Source organism: Mustela nigripes, chromosome 2 (assembly GCF_022355385.1).
Source record: "Mustela nigripes isolate SB6536 chromosome 2, MUSNIG.SB6536, whole genome shotgun sequence".
Classification (NCBI taxonomy): domain Eukaryota; kingdom Metazoa; phylum Chordata; class Mammalia; order Carnivora; family Mustelidae; genus Mustela; species Mustela nigripes.
This window is the reverse complement of record NC_081558.1, coordinates 17,102,465-17,126,930: the sequence shown is the minus strand read 5'-3', so window position 1 is coordinate 17,126,930 and position 24,466 is coordinate 17,102,465. Positions and strand designations below refer to the sequence as shown.

Sequence of the window (24,466 nt, the reverse complement as noted above, 5' to 3'; positions counted from 1 at the left end):
ACAGGATGGGTTAAGACAGAAGGGGGTGGGGGGATGCTGGCTGGCTCAGTCCTTAGAACATGCAACTCTTGATCTTGGGGCTGGGAGTTCAAGCCCCACATTGGGTGTAGAGATTACTTAAAAAAATAAGATCTTAAATAAAATAGAGAAGGCTTGCCTCAGGTGGATATAGCTCCTGACATACTTGGAGCTGTGGATGTGAGTGTGGGGTGGGCCTTGGGAAGATAGGGGGACTGCATGGGCATGTGCATGTGCAAGTTGCATGCCCCACTCTGAGGGGAGGGTGTGCTTGGGCTTTCCTGTGCTGTTCTTGTGCTGGGTGGGTGGGGGCTTCCATGAGGGAGGCCTGGGCACCTGCCACCTGTGCTGGTTCCATTCAGAGGGCACCCAGAGCCGGAGGCCAGGCCCTCAGACTGGTGTGAGCAGTGGTTCCCAGAGCTTTAGAAACTGAGGGTAAGTTTGCTTGTGTCAAAACACACCTTCCTCCACTCTCAACTTCCCAATAGCTTAGATCATTTTGAGATTGAGATTTTCCTCTTCAATTTCCTCAATTTGGGATCCACGTTAGAGCCATTTATGGCTTTGTATTTCTTGAGCTCAATTTTGCAGACAAAAATTTTAGGACTGAAATTGGATAAGCCAGCACCCTTGATCACCTGAATACCTTTCAGTTCCATTTTCTAAAAATGAAAATGTCTGAATGGTCCCATAGTGGCTGGGAAAAGACTTCCATGAAATAATTACTTTAGGAATGTAGTAAGTGGACACAGATCTGCAGTTGGCAAATATAAGAGTGACATGTTTGCTTATTTGATTTGACATCCGAAGACCTTGTAACAGGGATTGGAGTTTTATTTGTTGACACCACTGAAACTGTGAACAAAGGGGAGGGCCTATTTAATTGCTTCTGTAGAGATATGTTATGCCATTGATGACAATTAACATAATTGTAATAGTCACTAAATTTAGTGGTCATTGCAAGTTGTATTTAGAAATATAGGGAGACATTAATATTTTTAAAATCTGCAATCTTTTTATCAGGTAACATTCATTGAACCTCTCTTGGATTATACATATATTCTTTATTTAATGTGCTTTAAAAAAAAAAAGTGAAATAGGGGCACCTGGGTGGCTCAGTCTGTTAAAGCCCCTGCCTTCAGCTCAGGTTGTGATCCCAGGGTCCTGGGATCAAGCCCCACATTGGGCTCTCTGCTAAGTGGGGATCCTGCTTCCCCCCACCCCCGCCTGCCTCTCTGACTACTTGTAATCTCTGTCTGTCCAATAAATAAAAAAAAATTTTAAAAATAAAAAATAAAATTTAAAAATGAAATAATGAGGGGTACCTGGGTGGCCCAGTCGGTTGGGCGCCTGCTTTTGGTTCAGGTCATGATCTCAGGGTCCTGGGATCAAGCCCTGCATCAGACTCTGCTCAGTGGGGAGTCTGCTTCTCCCTCTAACTCCCTCTATACTCTCTCAAATAAATAGGTGAAAATCCTTTTAAACAAAAAGTGAAATAATTATAATCCAGAGAAGAAATCCCTGTCATGTATGACTTTTTCTTTACAGTAAAGGTCTTAACAATTAATTTTATTTATTTGTGGAGTTCTTTGCAATAGTTCAAGCAAACTATTTTTTTCCTTAATCACCATGTTTTGGCTATTTTCCAGTTTGAATATAAAATTGAATCAGCTTCTTCTGTGTCTCATGTTTCTCTAACTCCTCGTGAATTCAACAAATCCTTTGCTGGTTGTTTTTCTGTGTTTGTTTTGTTTTCTAAAAATACCCAGGAGATTTCTTTGGCTTCAACTCCCCTTTCCTGCCCCTTGAAGGTACAGGTTGTTTTAGTGGTAAATGCTTCGTTTCTTCTTGAACTGGTTTAAGCCCGAGAGGGAAGTCAGAAGAGAAGCTTACCATGTAGCACACATCCAGACTCTTGGGCCTTGTCTCTATTCCAAATGTGTTTTGTACATTTGGAGCATGAACTCTAAATGAGTTTTTAACATTCTTTCTTTATATGCATAGTTCCATAAAAGTAAAATTATCGAAATGTGAGAGCCCAGTGTTAGGACTACATGACCATAGACTACTTGATGATACATTCACATTATTTGAAAAAGAAGGAAAGAAAAAAAAATTAGATCAGTATTAGGAAAACTTATACGTAAAATTAGAAATGTTTCCTCTTTGGACAACTTAAAATTATGTTAATTTCCCCAGTAGTTTCAAACAGTGAAGTTTAATATATTTTTATAGACTTTCATCTTGTTTTCTAGAATTCCTTAACCAGATTTAATGCAATTGATGATGATTAGAGATTGATTTTTCCTTAGCTTTCCTTAGAGCTCTTGATATTTTTTCTCAATATTTAATCATTTGTCATCAGTATATGAGAGGTATCTCAAGAGCTAAGTTTTAAGTTCCCCTCAAAGCAATAAAAATAGCACAACCGTTCCTTCTGTTTAATAACCGTCTTTGCTTCTCCTCTCTGTGGAGTGGAGATGCTGGAACCAAAATTTTCTGTCTAATTAGTATTAAATATTTTTACACAGTCACTGTCAAGAGAGGGCCTCATGTGATTTCACCAATGAAACTGATAGCCGATGAAATAGGAGATTTAAGGGCACCTGGGTGGCTTAGTCAGTTAAGCGTCTGCCTTTAGCTCAGGTCATGATCCCAGGTCCTGGGATTGAGCCCTGCATAGGGCTCCCTGCTTGGGGGAGAGCCTGCTTTCTCTACCTACGGTTCTGCCCACTTGTGCGCTCTCTCTATTGCTGTGTCAAATAAATAAATAAAATCTTTTTAAAAAAGAAATAGATTTTAGTAGTTATCATTTGGTTGTGTAATTCAATTTAAAAAAATTTTTTTTAATATTTCATTTATTTATTTGACAGAGAGTGAAAGCATGCAACTAGGGGGAGGAGCAAAGGGAGAGGGAAAGAATTTCAAGTAAATTCCTCCCTGAGAGTGGAGTCAGTTGTGGGGCTCCGTCTCACGACCCTGAGATCTTGACCTGAGCTGAAACCAAGAGTCGGACCCTTGACCAACTGAGCCACCCAGGTGCCCTTGATTTTAAAAAAAATTTTTTTTAAGATTTTATTTATTTATTTGACACAGAGAGACACAGCAAGAAAGGGAGCACAACAGGAGGAGTGGGTGGGAGAAGGAGGCTTCCCGCTGAGCAGGGACCTGGATGCGGGACTTGATCCGTGGACTCTGGGATCATGACCTGAGCTGAAGGCAGACGCTTAACAACTGAGCCACCCAGGCACCCTTTAAAAATGTTTTTATAAAATACTTCAGTTAGACAGAATCTACGAGATTAATTAACTCTCCCCTCAATGCAACAGTCCCTTTGGTGGCATCTCTGTTAGCTGGCATCTTGACTTTGCTTGAGTTTTTTCCATTTATAGGACAGTTCTATATAGTAGCAAGGTCACTTACCTGAATCTGCCTCCTTATTCCTTATGCCTATAACCTTACATCCTATTCCATGAAGCTACCCTAAGGTTTTATTTTAACATTTTGTTACACATTGTATTATTCACAGTAGTGTAAATAAAGAAATACAAATGTAAGTGTGTCTACCTGAAAGAAAATAGAGTTAGGTTCGAGAGAGGAAGAGGAGGTAGAGGGCTCTCTGATTTTTTTCTCAATGGACTGCCAGAGAAGAAAGAATATTTGATTATGGGCTAGATTAAATATATTTCTAGGGCATCATTTTTCTGCTCTAAGTCAGTCACATGGAGGTTGAGGAGGAGATGTGGCATTTGCAGTAATGTATGCTAGTGAAGAAAAGAAAATTAGTTTAAATGCACGTCCTAAGTATTTTAGAGGAAAATATAATGAATGAGGCAAAGCGTAAGTGGACTGCATTACACAATATTTTTAGGAGACACATCTAAGATTAGGCCACTCAAGGGAACATTCTTCTTGCCTTGTGTGTCTCTCTTAGGGGGCCGTTGGTGGAAAATGATGAGTCGGCCTTTATAGCAGGAAGTGCCTGTGTATGTTGAGCAGTGTCCCTGAGTAGAGCACTGACAGTTTAAGGAGTTAAAAGGAAAACTGGCTCTTGAGGATAGGAAAACACAGACTGCATGTCACTGTGTTCTACTCTTCTTTGTAAGCCACAGCACCCCCCCCCCATGATGGTCATTCGATGACGACCACTGAAAGTTGCACTGTTTTTTCGTTTTTAGCTGGAATGGGCACTAGGAAAAAGGTTCATGCGTTTGTCCGTGTCAAACCCACCGACGACTTTGCTCACGAAATGATCAAATATGGAGATGACAACAAAGTAAGTGGAACGCACTTGCCGTCATGGGCCTGGTCCCTCTGTCCCCCCTTGCTACAACATGACCCTGTTTCCAAACAGCCTGTAAGGACAAAGACAGAATTGACAAAAGTTCAGATGGACTTCAGAGTCCAACAAATCCAAAACACTCCCCTGAATCGCTTTTGATGAGGAAACCCTTGAAACTCCCATTTTATTTATTTTTTTTTCTTTTTTTTTTTTTTTCAAAGATTTTATTTATTTACTTGAGAGAGAGACAGTGAGAGAGAGCATGAACGAGGAGAAGGTCAGAGGGAGAAGCAGACTCCCCATGGAGCTGGGAGCCCGATGCGGGACTCGATCCCGGGACTCCAGGATCATGACCTGAGGCGAAGGCAGTCGTCCAACCAACTGAGCCACCCAGGCGTCCCGAAACTCCCATTTTAAATTATGTTTTTGCTTAATACGTTTACCTTCATCCTTGTATCCTATACAGAAAAGCTGACCTTTGTGCACACTCATAAAACTTTCTGGTGATCAGATCTGCTGTTACATGATCTCCCCGGGGGTCCAGGTAGAATGTCTTAAGTTGATAACTGTTAAACTTACCAAAGCAGTGGAAGCAACTTTTATTGAGATAACTGGAAAGAGTTATCTGTCCCCATGCCTTTAACACTGTCATGACCGTCTTTCTGAAGCCCATGAGAGGCTTGGGACAGGTTGAGAGAGTCCTATGTTTTCATTCAGCAAACAACTGTGCATCCACTCTGGGCAGCACTGAGATGTTCTTTAAGGGAGGAATTCAAGGGCAAACTCTCCAAGCTTTGCAAGTCTTGGCAGTCAGAAAAAAAGCTCACACTGGGCACGGTTTCAACGAACATGGAAGCACAGAATATTTAATGTGTGAACGGACCAAGCCTCTCTTTCTTGATCTTAACCTTTTCTGTATGTGACTGTGTCTTGGCTCCTGGATTAGGGCAACCAGGACAAAAATCCAACAAGAGGCTCTTTTTTTTTTTTTTTTTAAGATTTTATTTGTTTATTTGACAGACAGAGATCACAAGTAGGCAGAGAGGCAGGCAGAGAGAGAGAGAGGGAAGCAGGCTCCCTGCTGAGCAGAGAGCCCAATGCGGGACTCGATCCCAGGACCCTGAGATCATGACCTGAGCCAAAGGCAGCGGCTTAACCCACTGAGCCACCAAGGCGCCCCAACAAGAGGCTCTTTACATCAGACGTCCCCATAGTGAAGACTTGGAATTTACCATTGACCTAATGCAATGGGTTCCTAACTCAGCTCTTCCATAGAGCATCTAATTTTTTTTTTTTTAAGAAATCTGTGCATCTAAAAATATGCTAATTACAAGTATGTAGGCACCTTGGATTTGCTGTAACACCAGTGAGGAACTATGAGAAACCAAGAAGAGCCTTTTCTGTGGCTGTTAATTCTTCATTCCTCACAAAGGCCCATAGCATGTAAGAGATACAGCTCAAGCCCAGGCATCTGTTACCAAGCCCACTTTTCTCTCTGGCCTAATTCAAGGCCTCCCTGTGCTTAGTGAATGTGTCTAAAGCTTGGTTAATAGAAATAGGAAAAATGTGCTGGACTCAATATCATAGATGGGGGAACCAAGGCAAACAGCACCCAGTAACCTAGGGTGACAAGTCCTGAAACTATGACATGCTCTAGTATCCCGATCCTTCCACCTTAAGGGTTGTGTGATCTTCCTGCAGGAGATTTCCTTCTCCCATCCCCAAGAACTCACTGAAATAATTGGCCACTCGTGGGAGTCCCTGTGCCTCCTAAAGTTCACTTCCTCTATTTTCTCCAGGTTAGGCCTTAGCTAACAGTGAGTTCTTCATACCAGTTTCCTAAATACTCTCTCTCTTCCTCTCTTCCTAGAGCATTGATATTCACTTAAAAAAAGATCTTCAGAGAGGGGTTGTCAATAACAAGCAGACAGACTGGTCGTTCAAGCTGGATGGAGTTCTCCACAATGCCTCCCAGGACTTGGTTTATGAGACAGTCGCAAAGGACTTGGTTGCTCAGGCCCTCGATGGATACAATGGTAATTTAGTTAATTGTCGGTTGTTTTACGTAAGAACCCACAGAACCCTTGCTGTAGGAAGAGATGCAAGTATTTTACGGTGGATGAAAGAAAAGATAACCTCACATGCTAACTCCTGTGTGCTTCTTTGTCCGTCTCCATTTTCTTATGGTGGAAAACTAGGTATTTGCTTGGTGATACTGTGGGCATGACTTGATCCAAAGTTCTGGGATCCTACCTTCATAGGAAGATTCAAAGGCTGTGGCTCTTTATAGGTCATGGGGATTGAACTATTATCCTGTTTCAGATCTCTCAAATATTAGCTTGGAAGATAATGTCCCTTATAAATTTGACTGAGTCCAAATACTTTTCTCTTGGTTACCTGCTAGGAGCTACTTCCATTCATTCTACCAGCAAAATCAGTCTACTCTTCCTATTCTAGTGTAGGGTTATTTACATATAGCACCAAAAAAAAAAAAATGGAGTGGAGTTTGATTGTCTTAACAAATTAAAAGCAGCTTTATTGGGAAGGTTTTAACAGCTAGTTTAGTCTAAGATGCTTGAAAATCTAAAGATTTGAAAATCTTTAGAAAGAATGTATCACCATTTGTAAACTTTGTCCATGTGACTGGAATGTTCCCTGTCTGCAAGTTTAAGGTCTTTGGTTTAAAAGTCTGTTTAGTGTTGAGGCCCATGCATTGTAATGTATCCTACTTGTGACACATAGGTATGGTCTTCATTGACCCTCAGGGGATTTGGCCCCAAGGAACTAAGAAGGTCTAGGAGGTTAATAGTCTTGGGCTCTGGGTACTGTGGAATCACAAATGGGCTCTGAGTCCTATCCGCTGTGACTCCTTCCTGCACATTTAAGTTAGTAGATACTGTTTCTGACCATGGCTCCTATGCTGAGTTAGAGCCCCTTGTGTAAAACCTACCAATCCCAGGAACTAGAGCATTAGCTGTAGAGAAGGCAGACGCTGATTTCCATGGCCCTGTGTCACCCTGAAGCAACATTTGGGATGGGTCTGGCTCAAACTGGCCATACCAGGAGGAAGGGCAGATGGGAACAGGAGCACCAGAGCCTGGTGGTGATGGATGGTAAATCTCACAGACATGACAGGTGCAAACAGAAGTCTTCGCTGAGAGGACATTGGGGCTAGGTCAGGACCTGTCATGGTGGTCTGTTTCGGGAAGTGGCAGGGGACCAACTAGCAGCCCTGATTGATCCTGTGGAAACTTGCAGTCTATACACCTTTCTTCCTGGGCTTTTGAAAGCTCTTCTTGCCTCCGGCCTGGCCAGCTCCATGGTGGCTATGCCTGAGACTTGCAGTTCATGGCTTTGCTAAAGAAGGGCTAGAGTTCAATGTTCCTGTTTCCCTCCTCACCTGTCTAGGAAAATTCCCAGTTTCTCTGTTCCTTGATATCACCTGCTCTGCTCAGAAGCCTGACGGTGGGATCTTCTCTTGGCACAGGGAGCCATCTGGGCCAGATTCAGAATAGCAGTCTGTGTTTTTTTTTTTTTAAAGATTTTATTTATTTATCAGAGAGAGAGGGCGAGAGAGCAAGCACAGGCAGACAGAATGGCAGGCAGAGGCAGGGGGAGAAGCAGGCTCCCTGCGGAGCAAGGAGCCCGATGCGGGACTCGATCCCAGGACGCTGGGATCATGACCTGAGCCGAAGGCAGCTGCTTAACCAACTGAGCCACCCAGGCGTCCCAGCAGTCTGTGTTTTGACCATTTATGTCCCCATTTCCCTGCCCACCCATCCTCCCTATAGCACGAGTTCCTCATGTCCACGGCTGCTCCTGATGGCCACTTCCATGCCCTGGTCCAGGCTGGCACCAGGCATGCTGGCGGATAAGAGAGCTATCCTCAGGGGCACCTGGGTGGCTCAGTCGTTAAGCATCTGCCTTTGGCTTAGATCCCGGGGTCCTGGGATCGAGCCCCACATCGGGCTCCCTGTTTGGCAGGAAGCCTGCTTCTCCTTCTCCCACTGCCCCTACTGTGTTCCCTCTCTCACTGTGTCTCTCTGTCAAATAAATAAATAAAATCTTAAAAAAAAAAAATAGAAAGAGCTATCCTTGAAGCTCTTTTCCTGGACATGCTTCCAAATATTTGCAGGTACCATCATGTGTTATGGGCAGACAGGAGCTGGCAAGACATACACCATGACAGGGGCAACTGAGAATTACAAGCACCGGGGGATCCTTCCTCGTGCCCTACAGCAGGTAGGCAGTGGGCCCACAGGTGGGGTGCCGCACGGGTCCCTCCTCTTACCACAGCTGCTGCTGACCCTAGGCCTGCTACCTGACACAGGATGCACACTTAGGGGTTAGGGGTGCAGAGGCCTCAGAAAACCAGGAGTTCACGTTTCAGAGTTTGACCCAAGCCCACGCGGAGCCAGTTTCCTCATTTGTGAGGACATGTCAACCGGCCTCTTGGCTCCCGCACTGGTCTGTGATCCTGTAATTAAGGATTTGGAGGTCCTAATCATGTTCCTTCCTTGTTCTAATGAGGGGGATATGGCCTCTTAGAGAGCTGCCTTACTGGCCTGCTCTGGCTTCTACCACCACCATTGCCCCAGAAAGAGCAAAGGGAAGAAGCAGGCACAATATGAACATGCAGGACTGAGTCAGCCTTGGGGGGTCTGGGAACTCTGAACGCAGCATAGAGGGGCCTTTCTGTGGAGTCCTGTGAGGACCCTCTTTTGGGAGGTAGGCGGCAAAGCAGCTTTTTCCCAAAAGCATCTTGAGGTTTTCTAGCCCTGTCCTGTGAGAATGGAAAGGACCCTGTATAGACTGCCTGGCTCTCATTGGTGAAGAAGTCTCCTTCATGCCTTGCTGTCAAAGCTTCAAGATCTCAGCATCTTCAGCTTCAGTAGTGTTGCCCAGAAAAATATAACGGAAGCCACACATGCAATTTGGGGTTTTCCCATAACCACAGTTTAAAAAGTAAACAGACAAAGGTGATTTTGATATATTTTATGTCAGTATATGCAAAATATAATCTCCACATCATATGTCGATGTGAAAACTATTGAGATATTTTACATTATTTTTCTCACACCAAGTCTTCGTGGTGTGTGTTTTATGCTTATGGCCCATTTCCGTTTACACACTAAATACTCATCAGGACTACTTGATCTGTATTTACATTTCATAAAATTTACTGTTGAAGAGGTAGATTTATTAACCCAATTTGTTCCAAACATACTGAAAAGTTTACCAGTAACTGAATTTAGGAGCTGCTTTAAAATTCAAATTAGTTACAATTAAATACAATTTGAAATTCCGTCTCTCATTTGCGTCAGCCACATTTCAAGTTTTCAGCAGCCACTTGGGACTGGTGTCTACCGTGTTGGACAGCATAGACCTAGACTGTTAGAGCAAGGTGGGGGCCTAAGGGATCATCTAGCCCAAACCCCACTGCCCATTTGACAGTTAAGATCTTAAGTTAAGGTCCAGAGAGAGGAAAAGACCAGCCCAAAGTCACTTGCCCATAAGTACCAGGGAAGGTATTTGGAGCTGGGAAGACTGAGTTTGGGCTTGGCTTCTCTCAGGAGCTAAGTGACCATAGACAAATAATTTCATTGCATGGACCTTCCCACAGGTGGGCATTGCCCCTGCCTTGCTTCAGTCACAGGGGAGTTGTGAGCATGGAATTAAATAATGGATGTGAAAGAGGCATCTATATGTTGAGACCCCATAAAATAAGGGATCTTCACTCCAGAGTCTTTTCCATTCATCATGTCATGGGGCTTTTCAATCTGTTAAGCCCAGCCTCAAAAAACTACATGATAATAATTATCACTCAATAGACTGATCGTAGTAATTGTTGATGATGACCATCATGCCAGCTAGACTATAAATTCTTTTAGGACAAAGTTTTTTTTATTGTACTTTTTGATGTACCCTGCTGAGGCCAGAATCCTTCTAACATGGGCTGGTCATTGGAGTTTTGCTCTTGGTGACTGCAGTCCAATCCCCCATCTAGGTTTTTAGGATGATCGAAGAACGCCCCACACATGCCATCACTGTGCGTGTTTCCTACCTGGAAATCTACAATGAGAGTCTGTTTGATCTCCTGTCTACTCTGCCCTATGTTGGGCCGTCAGTCACACCAATGACCATCGTGGAAAACCCTCAAGGGGTCTTCATTAAGGGCTTGTCGGTCCACCTTACAAATCAAGAGGAGGATGCCTTCAGCCTCCTTTTTGAGGTGAGATGACCAAGTCTAAGGGCCCCTTCCTTCCTTCTCTCCTTCCCCCCTTCCTCCTTCTTTCCTTTCCCTTTTTTATATTTTTATATTTATTTACTAAAGATTTTATTAATGTATTTGTCATAGAGAGCAAGAGCAGAGGGAGCCACAGGCAGAGGGAGAAGCAGGCTTCCCACTGAGCAAGGAGCCCGATGCAGGACTTGATCCTAGGACCCTGCTGAAGGCAGATGCTTAACGGACTGAGCCACCCAGGCATCCCTCTTCCCTTTTTTACTTTGCTCCCTCCCTCCTCCTTAGTTTTTCACTTACTTTGATAATCGGAATGAATATTAATATTTGTTCATTTAGCAAGTTCAGATAGTAAAGAAAAAATACAGGAGGGGCGCCTGGGTGGCTCAGTGCTTTAAGCCTCTGCCTTCGGCTCAGGTCATGATCTCAGGGTCCTGGGATCGAGCCCCGCATTGGGCTCTCTGCTCAGCAGGGAGCCTGCTTCCCCTCTCTCTCTGCCTGCCTCTGTGCCTACTTGTGATCTCTATCAAAAAAAAAAAAATAAAATCTTTAAAAAAATTTAAAAAAATACAGGAACAAGAAAAAGAATTCACTTGTCTGTTTCCTATATACAGCAACAATAATGTTTATTTTGGCTTATTTTCCTCTAGTATTTTTTTCCCTGTGCAATTTTTCCTTAACATAGTCAAGATTGTCCTTTTTTTCAGTTAACATTAAATCATGGGCATTTATAATGTAGAAAAAAATAAGGATTAGCATCCTTAGTATGTAAGAGCTCTTACAAATCTATAAACTCCTCAATGCATGCTATTTTTTTAAAAGGCATATAGGTTGGAACTCTTTTTTAAAAAAAAGATTTTATTTATTTATTTGAGAGATAATAAGCATGGGGGGAGGGGAAAAGGGAAAGAGAAGCAGACTCTCCACTGAGCAGGGAGCTAGGTTCTGGGGCTCAGTCCTAGGACCCTGAGATCATGACTTGAGCTGAAGGCAGATGGTTAATCGACTGAGCCACTTAGGCACCACTAGGTTGGAATTCTTATACTTTGTTGCTGAAATGTAAAATGGTGCAGCCATTTTGGCTGTTTCCTAAAAAGGTAAACATTAATTTTATCATAGGACCTAGCAATTCTGCTCCTAGGTATTTTTCCAATAGAAATGAGAAGCTGTGTTCACACGAAGACTTGTAGGCAAATATTATAACAGCATCATTCATAATAGCCAAAGACTGGAAATAATCAAAATATCCATCACCTGATAAATGGGAAAACAAATGTGTTACAGTCATATGATGGAAAACTATTCAGCAATAAAAAGAAATGGAAGGGTGCCTGGGTGGCTCAGTGAGTTAAAGCCTCTGCCTTCGGCTCAGGTCATTGTCTCAGGGTCCTGGGATTGAGCCCCACATCGGGCTCTCTGTGCAGAGGAAGCCTGCTTCCTCCTCTCTCTCTGCCTGACTCTGCCTCCTTGTGATCTCTGTCTGTCAAATAAATAAATAATCTTTAAAAAACATCTTAAAAAAAAAAAAAAAGAAATGGAGTAGCAATAGATGGTACAATATGGGCGAATCTCAAGAAAATGCTCAGTAAGAGAAACACAAAAGATCTATCCTGTATAATTCCATTCATTTGAAATGTCCCAGTGGACACATCTTTAGAGATAGAAGGCAGATTAGCGGTTGCTCGGGGGAAGGAGTGGGAAATGGTTGCAGATGGGCCCAGGGAACTTTTCGGAGTTACACAACATTTCTAAAACAGGATTGTGGTGATGGTTGCACAACTTTGTAAATTTTGCTAAAAACAGTCACTGAATCCTATCTTTAAAACAGAGAATTTTATGCTATTTAAATTATGTGTCAATAAAATATTTTTTTAAAAGTCACCTAGGTGTCCTCTGGGGTGATTTATACGTGGAGCCCTTGCATCTACAGGGAAGATAGCATCCCAGGAGGCAGCGGTCGGGCTTTCTTGTCCTCTTGTTGCTCCTAACATTTCACCGTGACGAAGGATGTTTGCTGTAGGTTTTTGGTGGCTTCAGGTTAAAGAAGGTCCAAGTTTGGGAAGGGTTTTTATCATGAATAAGTGTTTATTCATTCCCTTGGTAATAACCACTCTCCTGACTTATGATCTTTTCTTTGGTCTTCTTTATAGGTTTACCACCTGTGTTTCCTCCAACAGCATAGTTCAAAAAATTTTTTTGAATTTATTATTTATTATTACTATTATTTAAAGATTTTATTTATTTATTGGACAGAGAGAGACACAGCGAGAGAGGGAACACAAACAGGGGAAATGGGAGAGGGAGAAGCAGGCTTCCTGATGAGCAGGGAGCCTGATATGGGACTCAGTCCCAGGACCCAATGATCATGACCTGAGCCAAAGGCAGATGTCTAACTGACTAAGCCACCCAGGTGCTCCTAACCTCCTTTTTTTTTTTAAGATTTTTATTTACCTATTTGGGAGAGAGAGAGAGAGAGAGAAAGCATGAGCAGGGGGAGGGGCAGAGGGAGAAGCAGACTTCCCGCTGAGCAGGGAGCCTGATGTGGGACTTGATTCCAGGACCCCACAACCATCTTCCTCACCAAAAGCAGACACCCAGCTGACTGAGCCACCCGGGCACTCCCCCTGCCTTCTTTTTAATTGAATATTTAATTTCTTATTGTCCTTTTTGCCCCCTTTACTAATTTAGAGGTTAAATGTTCATTCATATTTATATTCTCTCACCTTCTCATTTTATCCTAGAAATAACAACTTGCACATTTAGTTAATGTGAACATACCCAAATGAACATACCTATCTAGTGAAATCTGAATCAGCTCTGTGGATTATACCAGTGTCATCTTGGCTTTGATGTTGTGCTATAGTTTTGCAAGATATCAGCACAGGGAGAGGCTGAGTGAAGGGTACAGAGGACCTGCCTGTACATTTCTTTGAAACTTCTTGTGGATCAAAATAAAATGTCATTTTATTCCCAACATCATGTTTATCTATAACATTGCCATTTTAATCATGTTAACAATTATTTTAAAATAAAACCTCTCATTTCGTATCCTACTTCTGACACATCATTGGGGCATCTGGATGGCTCAGTGGGTTAAAGCCTCTGCCTTCAGCTCAGGTCATGATACCAGGGTCCTGGAATCGAGCCCCGCATCGCATCGGGCTTTCTGCTCAGCAGGAGGCCTGCTTCCCTCTCTTTCTCTGCCTGCTTGTGATCTCTGTCAAATGAATAAATGAAATCTTTAAAAAATAAAATAAAACCTCTCAAAATCTAAAGTTCATGAAAACCTCTCCTTCCTCCTGGATTCTGTAAGAACCATAGGATTGTTGCCTTGTCTTTTACATTTTTGTTTTTTGACTCCACAAGGGAATCATTATTAATGTTTTATATAGTCTGCATTCTTTTACATTTACCCTCATATTTACCACTTTCTTTTCTCCAGAACCTTCCACTGGAGGATGTTTTCTTTCTTTCTGTTATACTTCCTTTACAGTGAGTGTGCTGGCAACAAAGAGTTTCTTGTATTTTGAAATGTCCTTATTTTATCCTAAATCTCAAAAGATAGTTTTTCTGGGTATAAAATTCTATTTTGGCATTTGTTCGCTTCTACCATATTAAAGATATCATTGCAAAGTTACGTTTTCCATCATTAGTAGTGAGAAGCCAACTGTCAGTTTATTCAACAGTCTTTTCAAAGTGTGTTAGTCTGGATTCTCTGAGAAGCAGAGGCCAAGATGGGATTAAATATGCAGATTTTATGAGGGGAAGTTCCTGTATCAAGGAAGCAGGGAGGGAACTGGGTAAGATTGATCAGCTGTCAAGCCATGATGCAAGCCTCAGGTGAAGGGAGGGAAGGTCAGGCGGAAGTTTCTAGATTGCTATGCTGCGTAAGGAAGGCTCGGGAGCAGTTAGCACAGGACTCTTCATGGAGGGAAGTATAGTTCTCAGGCCATCAGAGCTTGCCTGGTGGAAGCCAGAAAGGCAAAGGGAGAGAGCACTTCACAAAGAGGGGACATAAGGATGAAGGTGTAGTGACCCTTATGCTTTTGGCGAATGCCACTGAATTTGTGGGACAGGCAAAAGTGAGAAACTGTGGAGACATGGCCATGGGGGTCAGTGAGGAGGTCAGCCAGGTCTGCTCCATGGCTTAGGGTTTCCCTTCCTCTCCCCAGGGGACCTTGTTACCACTGCTTTGGGCCTTGTTCAGAGTATTTCTCTGGGGCTTTTAAGGGGACAGGGGTCTCTCCCATAGGTCCTTTTTCTCCTAAGAACAGCTGTTTCTGCCACGTCTTTAGGTGTATTCTGCTCATAGGGCCCAATTCTGTGAATTAGAGGCAAGGAATTAGAGGCAAGGTCCCTTTAAAAATACAAGTTACGGGACGCCTGGGTGTCTCAGTCAGTTAAGCCACTGCCTTCAGCTCAGTTTGTGATCCTAGGGTCTGGGATCGAGTCCCACATCGGACTCCTTGCTCAGTGGGGAGCCTGCTTCTCCCTCTTACCTCTGCCTACCACTCTGCCTGCTTGTGTGTGCTCTCTCTCTCTCTCTCTCTCTGACAAATAAATAAATAAAATCTTTAAAAAAAAATACAAGTTACTAATCTTTAAAAAAAGGGGGGGGGGTGCCTGGGTGGCTCAGTGGGTTATACTCTCTGCCTTCGGCTCAGGTCATGATCTCAGGGTCCTGGGATGAGCCACATGTCAGGCTCTCTGCTCAGCGGGGAGTTTGCTTCTCCCTCTGCTGTCCCCCCCCCCCATCTCTGTGTGCACACATGCACGTGTGTGCTCTCTCTCAAATAAATAAAAAATCTTCAGAAAAAAAAGTAACAACATGTTCACTGTAAAAACATGAAAACGTGCAAACATATATAAAAAGAACACATGGGAGCACCTGGCTGGCTCAGTTCGTGGAGCATGCTGCTCTTGGTCTCAGGGCTGTGAGTTCGAGTCCCATGTTGGGTGTGGAGATTACTTAAAAATAAAATCTTTTTAAAAAATGAAAAAATAAAGAAATGATCTCTAAACCCCAACCCAGAAGTGACCATTCTGAACATCTTATTGGAAGCATCTGTGTATTCTTTCTTGTGGGAGTGCTTTTGTGTTCCTTAGATTGCCCTGCCATATGATTTCACCCTTCATTTGGTTGATGTGGTGCACCCCATTGATCGATTGGCATGTGCTGAACCATCTTTGCATCCCAGGGGTTAGTCCCCCATCATCCTGGTGTATGATCCTTTCAATGTGCCATTGATGTTAGTTTGCTATGATTTTGGAGTCTGTGTTTCTCTATGATTAAAAAATATTTGTTGGGGTGCCTGGGTGGCTCAGTGGTTTAAAGCCTCTGCCTTCAGCTCAGGTCATGATCCCAGGGTCCTGGGATCGAGCCCTGTGTCGGGCTCTCTGCTCAGCGGAGAGCCTGCTTCCTCCTCTCTCTGTCTGCCTCTCTGCCTACTTGTGATCTCTGTCTGTCAAATAAATAAAAAAAATTTTAAAAAGTATTTGTCAAGGGGCGCCTGGGTGGCTCAGTGGGTTAAGCCGCTGCCTTCGGCTCAGGTCATGATCTCAGGGTCCTGGGATGGAGCCCTGCATCAGCCTCTCTGCTCAGCAGGGAGCCTGCTTCCTCCTCTCTCTCTGCCTGCCTCTCTGCCTGCTTGTCATCTCTGTCAAATAAATAAATAAAATCTTTAAAAAAAAATATTTGTCAACATTTTCCTGGCTGTGTCACATTCCATTGTACAGACAGATCATTCCCTAATCACTGAATATGTAGGTTGATTGTGAGTCAGTATTTGTGAACATTTCTAGGACTCTTCATTTTTTTTTTTTTTAAGATTTTACTTATTAGAGAGAGAGCATGAGCAGGAGGGAGAAGGAGAAACAGACTCCCTGATGGGCAGGGAGCCCAATGTGGGGCTGGATCCCAGGACCCTGGGATCATGACCAGAGCTAAAGACAGATGCTTAACTGACTAAGCCACCTAGGTGTCCTCTAAAACTCTTTATATTTATTGCTACTTTGCTTTTCAGGATGCTCTACAGATTCACACACCTAGGTGGAGGGTGAAGGTCTAGGTTTGGACTCCGGGTTGGTCTCCCATTCTACTAGTTTATAAATGAGATTTCTCTGGAAGGTTTGATGGCAGTAACATGAAATCACTTGTGTAGCTGTTGGTATTAGCTGTTAGTTAAAAATGAGCCAAATATCTTACTATTTTAATTTTTCAAAATGCTGTCTATGTTCCCCCTCCTTTTCAGGGAGAGACCAATAGGATTATAGCCTCTCACACAATGAACAAAAACTCATCCAGGTCACACTGCATTTTCACCATCTATGTGGAGGTGAGCGTGAGCTCTTTGAAGAACCCGGGAGGGGCGGCCGAGTCCCGGGCACCTGCTCTGTCAGAAACTTCTCCCTGTGATGTCTAACATCTGTTTGGATGTTTTGTAGGCCCATTCACGGACTTTATCAGATGAAAAGTACGTTACTTCCAAAATTAACCTGGTGGATCTAGCGGGCTCAGAAAGGCTGGGGAAGTCTGGGGTAAGTGGGAAACAGGAGGTACTTTCTCAGCAAGCCACAGCCTGTTTCAGGCATTGAGTTTGTGCACATGGGCTGTCCCTCAGGGGGTTTTTGAGAGTCCAGCCCTCAGCTAGACCCACTAGAGCATGTGGGCTTGACCCTGTGGAGCTGGGGGATCTGGTATCGTAGAGATGAACCAGCAGCAGCATAGTTGTAGTTCCTACCTAATGGGATTTTTGTGAACATTGAGATGATGGCACCAAATTCTTAGCAAGGTGCCAGCCCTCAGGAAGTGCTCAGTAAATGCTTTGTGCTAGTATTAGCCTTTCTCTGTGTATGGGGAGAGGGGTGCCCCCATGAGTCTTGCCGCATTTCATCTTAGACACTCATATGAGTTTGAGTAGTAGCATCAGAATTCACAGGATTCTGTGAATGCATTTCTACATGCATTTTTACACTTGATCTTAGCCAAAAGGCCGAGAAGCGATTCTATGTGCATTTTAAAACAGATTTTATTTATTTATTTTAGAGCTAGAGAACAGGGTGGGGAGAGAGAGTGAGAGGGAGCATGCGCACAGGTGGGGCAGAGTAGAGGGGGAGGGACAGGCAGACTCCACGCTGAGCACAGGTGGGGACACAGGGCTCAATCCTACAACCCTGAGATTATGACCTGACTGGAAATCTACAGTCAGACACTTCACTGACTGAGCCTCCCAGGTGCGCTCTTGTATGCATTTGTCTATGTGTTTTTATGCGTATGATAGCCTCAGGGTGATGTGCTCACGTATCTGCACATACATTCCTGGGCGGATTCATGCCGGTGTGACTCTTAAGTGAGTCTGCGTAGGAATATTCACGTACGTATTCATACGCACGTGAATGCCCCCATAAATATTTGCAGGAACATTCCTGAGAGTATTAGTATTAGCCTGAGGTGGGATACAGTCCCGTGACACTGGGGGGATGGCGGGCTCTGGGAAGGAGTCTCTGGCCTGGCCACCCACCCGCAGGGTTCTCCGTGGGGCTGTCTCCCAATTGGTGTGAAGTGAATGTGACTTTTGGTTTGTAGTCTGAGGGCCGCATGCTGAAGGAAGCCACCTACATCAACAAGTCGCTGTCATTCCTGGAGCAGGCCATCATTGCCCTCGGGGACCAGAAGCGGGACCACATCCCCTTCCGCCAAAGCAAGCTCACCCACGCCCTGAAGGACTCTTTAGGTGAGGGTGCGGGTGGTACCCCGGCAGGAGGGACAGGCTGGGCCTCGCTGCCGCTGGTGATCACAGAATTGCTCCCTTCCTCTGGCCTGCGCTTCCCTGCGGCCTCTTCTCCGTGACCCCAGACGCAGACACAGCGGAAAAGGCAGAAGCATGAGTGGTATCCTTGTCTGTCACCCACGGCGTGCCATGCTATTCCCGCAGAACCTCGGTGGCAGCTTTTCCCTCTGCTGGGAATACCGTCTCCTTTCCCCTCATCTCTAAACCTGGAAGAATCCTTCATGGCCCTCAAGACCGTGGTGGGCCTCTCCCTACACTGCCTTCTCTTCCCCTACAGCCTCTCTAACAGAGGAGCAGGGGCTGTGTCTTTGCATCCTCACGTCTCTAGGCTTTCGTGTTGGGCCTGATGGCGCAGTCATGGGTGTCTGATTATTGGTGGAGTGCCACCAGTAGCGAAACCCTGGCCCGCAGCCCCATGCCAGTCTCCTCTGCTCTCCTGCTCCTCTTTTAGGTACTTCCTGTGGCCTCTCCCCTTCCCTTCCCTCCTCCAGCCTCAAACATGCTTGGATGTGTCCCCTGTAACCCTGTCTGAGTCAACTCGGGCGGCTAAAACAGACTGGGGGGCGCCCACACAACAGACGTTTATCTCTGATGGCTCTGGAGGCTGCAAGTCCCAGATCAAGGTTCAGCCTGGATGGTTCCTGGTGAGGACTCTGTTTCTGGCTTGTAGATGGCTGCTTTCTTGCCGTGCCTTCACATGGCCAAGAGAAAGAAAGAAACGAGAGAGGGACTAGAAAGAGTTCTGGTCTCTCTCTCTTTCTTATAGGGCCACTAATCCCACTATGGGGGCTCTGCCCTCAGGACCTCATCTAAACCTCATTACTTCCCACAAGCCCCTTCTCTGGATGCGATCACATTGGGGGATAGGACTTCAACATAGGAATTTTGACAGGACACAGACACTCAATCCATAACAGACCCCCACCAGCCTTAAAGGAATCTCTTGGCAGAAAACCCACATGGTTCATGGCGCTTCTGTGTCCTGCTTTCTGCAGGGGGAAATTGCAATATGGTCCTCCTGACGAACATCTATGGAGAAGCTGCCCAGTTAGAAGAGACGGTATGTAAAGACAGCCCACACGGCCTACTTGGAATCCTTCTCACGGATTCCAGGGCTGGGTAAGGCTGGCTCTGGGCTGGCTAAGCTGGCATACTTAGCCACAGACATTATCAAAAGGGAAGGGATCCAGGGGATGAATCAGCCAAAATTGCTGCAGGAGGCCCAGGCAAGATCCACATACCAAGTACCAAGGGGCAGAGGGAGGAGACAAGGCAGGAAGCAGGCACAGGGTGGGCGCCTCTGTGAGGAGAGTTTCGCAGGGGGAAAGGACTGTGCTCCCTGGGGTGCTGCTCCTGTGAACTGGGATCTAGGACAGCGGATTTCTTGTTCTTCATAATTACACACTTAAAAATCTTAGAAGTAGCACAGATTCTGGGCTGTGGTTATAAGGCCTGTGTGAGCTGACAGGCATTAAGCATGTGCGCTGTGTGTAGTGTGGTAGGGACGTGCTGGGAAGAGCAGCTTGGGAGAGGTGAGGTGCCTGTGGCCCGAGGCCACAAGGTTCCTTGCCATGGGCCTCGGTAACGTGAGAGGCCCAGATGAAGGAGCCCTTCAGAGGAAAAGGGACTTTTCCTGAAACTGGGGTGAGGAAGGCGGGCACCGAGCCGGCTGCGGTTAAAGGATGTGTCGTACAGAAAGCTGAGGTGCTCCTGGCAGAGGACACTGTGGGCCCGAAGGTGTGGGCCGTGCCAGGAACATCTGGCCACTGGAGGGGAGGGCCTGGGAAGAAGAAAGGGAGGAAAAAACTGCAGAGGCTACACGAGCACATGATGGCCAGGCTGATGCTTTCACTGTTCTGCCAGTTGCTGGGCTGTCATGGCGTTTGAGTAGGGGAGGGCTGTGGCCAGCGTTGTGGCTCAGGGAGATTAACCCAGCTGCAGGACCCAGGTGACCTGGGAGGGGACAAGCTTAGGAGAACTAGAGGCAGTCATAGAGGCCATAATGGCTGAGGCAGTGACACGGGTAAGCTCACGCAGCTGGGCACCCCGGCGGCGGTCTTCCTCTGAAGGGTCACTTATCATAATCAGGCAGATTTGGGAAGCTCTCTGTAGGCATTTTGTTTTGTCAAGGGTGGACGGTTAGGGCAAGCTTCAGTCATCTGGAGAATCCACTTACGCGAAATAGATCCTTTCCAGGCACACTGCAGGGCCTCCCAGTTTCTTGCATTAGGGACCAGCCTGCGTCCAGAGAGGGTGCCCTGGGACTTGGGAGGCCAGGAGGGAGCTCCTGCTGACGTGCAGGCAGCATCCCCAGAGGAAGGCTTCAGGAACCTCCCAGTCTCAGCATGACAAAGCACGGGCGAACCCCAAGAGGAGCCATATGAAAATCGGGCCTCCTGACTGCCTTGCTGAGGAAATGCCCTCTGAGATAGGCCCCCCTCTCTCCTTATCCCCACCCCTGAGATGGTCACCGCAGAGGAAGCAGCTCACCTGGTACCTGGCATTCCCCGGAGCCTTGTGACCCAGGACACAGCTCATGGAGCCCGGAGCTGCTGTTGGAAGGGCCTCGGGGGTTTGGGACAAAGGCATATTGGGGTGTGGAAGCGAATGATTCTCTTTTTCAAGTGCCTTAAGCCTTCCACCCTATTCCTGTCAAGGATCATGTTGCTTTATTCAGTGACACTGCTTGTAACGTGTGGGAGTAGATACAGCGAGGGCGCCCTGGCCACACTTGCTGCTGTGCGCAGAGCAAGAGAGCCTGATTCCAGCCCACACAGAAGCCGCTCGAGCTGCAGGGACAGGGCCTCCTCCCAAAGGCTTGCTGTGGGCCAGTCGTGTAGAGAGCATGTTACAGACCTCTTCACCAAGCCTCCCGGGCCCTGGGAGGCAACTCTTCCCAATCTTACAGAGAAGCTCCAAAGCCTGTCAGAGGCTGCACGGTTGGTCAGGGCAGAGTTCTTAACCACTAGACCAGACTGCTTGAAGGAGGAGCCCTTTCAGGCCTTCTTCTGGGCCACTCCTGGGTGACCCCGCTCCCCCCCCAAGTCTGCACCCTGTTTTAGGGCCCCGAGTCAGCCCGGCATGGTGTGAGGCTGGGATCTCAGGGCCCGCCCTGTGCTACCACTGGCTGTACCTCACTGCCAGGGAGCAGCCCTCCACCTCTCATGCAACAACAGTGCTGTGGAGCAGCGCATTGGGGCCGTTTCTCAAGTGCCTGCTTACATGGCTGCCTCATGGGCCTCCAGCCGTAATTACCCCTGCCTGGCTGCCCCTCCCTTCTCCCCAAGAAGGAGACCCCACCCTTCACTACGGAGTATGTCTATATGCAGAGATTCATCTTTTCTGGTAGGCTCCTTGGACCTCCTTTGCAAATATCTCCACTCACGAACCATTGGCTAAAGACACAGAGGTCTGCCTGATCTGTTTTTCAGCTGTCTTCACTGCGGTTCGCCAGCAGGATGAAGCTGGTCACCACAGAGCCCGCCATCAACGAGAAGTATGATGCTGAGGTACTAAGGGGCTTGTGGGCAGGTGTCTCACTGTGGGGAAGGTGTGTGGGTGTGTGCTGCCAGGGTCACACAAGCCTCACTTCCCTTTCTGCCTTACCTGAAGATCCTCATGCAATCTTGGTCTGTCCTTTTACACCTTGGGGCAGACCAGGGTCTTCAGAGGTCCTGGAGACCCCTTAGGGGGCCAGCACCCAGATGAAAGGGCCAGGTCAGGTTACCATCCAGCTCATGTGTGAGGTTTTGGGGCTTCTGTGTGAGAATTCCTTAGAGCTAACTGTTTCGAAGTGAAGTAAATGTGGACAGACTCTCAGACTCATCTGGTTATGTCACCACAGAAGCTCTTTCGTCCCAGCCTGTGTGATCCCTTTAAGCAAGCAGAGCTGACCATCCAGAAGTCACGCTCAGCATCACCACTGCCCAGGGAAATGCAGGTTGAAAGCTTAGTGGAATTCCACCTTCAGACCAGCCCAAACTAGAATTGTTCTGATGATGGAGAATGATGGTGGGGATGTACAGAGACAAGGGCGTGTGTCTGTCTCTGGCCAGAGTGTTGTCCATCCAGCTGCTGTGGAGAGCATGCTGGCAACATCTCGCCAAATCAAAACTCGTTTACTGGTAACTTGGCTTTCCTTTAGGACGCTTGTAGAATCACGGTCACCAGAGACAGGAGCATATGCATGCCCTAAGCTCATGGCAAAGCAGTTAATTAGACCTTCCTGAGTCTAAATCCTGATGGAAAATAATGGTCCCTGTGGCTCCCTAGAGCTAACCCATGGCTTGGAGGCAGAGGAAGGTATTGGGTTGGTTAGAGCTGTGGCTCTCAAACACGCACAGGTATCTGAACCCTGGGCAGGCTTCCGGAATAGCAAGTCACTGGACCCATTCACAGAGTTCCTGTATCCATTGGTGGAGGGGTGAGACTTAAGGATTTACATTTCTAGTAAGTTCCCCGAGGCTGCTGCTGCTATTCTGGGGCCACACTTGAGAACCACTGGCACAGTAGTCAAGAGCCATGGTCCCCACAGTGGACTGTCGTGGTGTGGCGACCTGCTCTTTCCTTCCTTCAGCTGCCCAGACTCAGTAGATGCTTACCCTTCCTAAGCCTCAGTGTCCTTGACTGTGAACTGGAGAAGTAGCAGAATCCACTCTCAAAGAGATGTGGTGAAGAATAAGCTCACGGGGAGAAACCCCTTAACACAGTGCTGTTGTGGAGTAAATGCTCAGTAAATGTTAGCTAGTCCCCTACTCACTCATACAGGTCAGCAGGGTCCCTTTCTGGGTGGACAGTCTAGAAGCGTTCTTCGCATACCTGTGTGAATGGCCTCGGGACAGAACGGGGCTCCCACTGCTCATTGGATCAGTAGCCTTTAATTAACAGGAGATTAGCTAAGTGAGCTACAGAGGGAGGGAGTCCAGGCTCGAGTTGTGTGTCTGGATAACCTTAAGTGGGACCACAGTGGGCCAAACGTTAGCGTCTGTCGTTTCCACCGAGTCTAAAAATGTGCACAGCAAAGCTGAAGATCATGAATGGATAGATGTGAGGGCAGTGAAAGAAAAAAGCGTGGGAGTGGGAAGACCACACAGAGGTTGGGGTTTCCCTCTGGGATGTCGGAGGGTATGGACTTGGAGTGAGGCTCATAGTGGCTTCACATTTCTCTGCCATGTTTTATCTCTGTCTCTCGCTCTTTTTTTAAAAAGATTTTATTTATTTATTTGACAGACAGAGTTCCCAAGTAGGCAGAGAGGCAGGCAGAGAAAGATGGAGAAGCAGGCTCCCCTCTGAGCAGAGAGCCCGATTCGGGACTCGATCCCAGAACCCTGGGATCATGACTTGAGCCGAAGGCAGAGGCTTTAACCCACTGGGCCACCCAGGCACCCTGCCATGTTTTATCTCTTAAAATGAAAAACAAAACCAAAAATTGAACCCAATAGGATATCCGGCTGGCTGTTCAAGTCCAGTTTTGGGGTGGTCTTCCCGGGTTTCATGGCATTATTTGCTATGCTTTTCTGTAGTTGAGGGATTTAATTTATTTTTGTTAATTTCCTCATCCGGTGTCCTCTGAACTCGGGAACCCTGCATTGCCACGTGCGAACCTGGCTGGGTAGGCCGTGCGCCGGACAGCAAGCACTTCCATGCCCTTCCATGTAATTTTTTTTTCCTTCCATGTAATTTTTGTTCCGAAATTGGCATGATTGGTCCTGGCCAACCAAGTCTCCGTGTCACCCAGCATGGGCGTGTGTATGATCTTTATGATCAGCATTTATAAGCAAAAATTCCTGAGACCTGAGGAATTCCTTTAGTTTCCCCTTTCCCTGGACCACAGCCAGCCTGCCAGTGTTCTTTCTAGCACAATCTTCAGCATGAGATGCCTCTTTTCGAGGCAGTTGGGTAGCTTCCGTGGCATTTCCTCAGCCAACCGTAAGGCAGGAGGCTGAGTCCCTGATCCACCTCCGCCACCAGCTGTCTCTGAGCCTTGGGGTTTTCACCCTTGAACTCGGGGTGGGACTGATGAACTCCCGTGACCCTCCCACTCTGTGAGTTTGTGATGCTGTGAGGGGGTGTAAAGGCTGCGAGCCTCGGGCATAAACAGGCAGCAGAGCGACACTTGTTGTTCTCTTCTGCTGA

The 24,466-nt window shown here is 46.3% G+C and overlaps 1 protein-coding gene across 4 annotated transcripts in view; it reads left to right on the top strand.

Moving 5' to 3' along the window:
• Positions 1-24,466, top strand: part of KIF9 (kinesin family member 9) — a 51,599-nt gene that overhangs the window by 961 nt on the left and 26,172 nt on the right. For 3 of the 4 annotated variants that reach the window (XM_059389594.1, XM_059389592.1, XM_059389593.1), the window contains 9 exons: positions 4,197-4,294; positions 6,171-6,336; positions 8,436-8,542; positions 10,308-10,532; positions 16,793-16,876; positions 16,986-17,078; positions 18,127-18,274; positions 19,327-19,391; positions 21,763-21,840. In XM_059389594.1, the coding sequence (XP_059245577.1) occupies positions 4,202-4,294; positions 6,171-6,336; positions 8,436-8,542; positions 10,308-10,532; positions 16,793-16,876; positions 16,986-17,078; positions 18,127-18,274; positions 19,327-19,391; positions 21,763-21,840 (1,059 nt within the window). In that variant the 5' untranslated portion in view covers positions 4,197-4,201. Of the gene's footprint in view, positions 1-4,196; positions 4,295-6,170; positions 6,337-8,435; positions 8,543-10,307; positions 10,533-10,658; positions 12,410-16,792; positions 16,877-16,985; positions 17,079-18,126; positions 18,275-19,326; positions 19,392-21,762; positions 21,841-24,466 lie in introns of those variants that run through there. The other variant, XM_059389595.1, reaches the window with a different exon arrangement.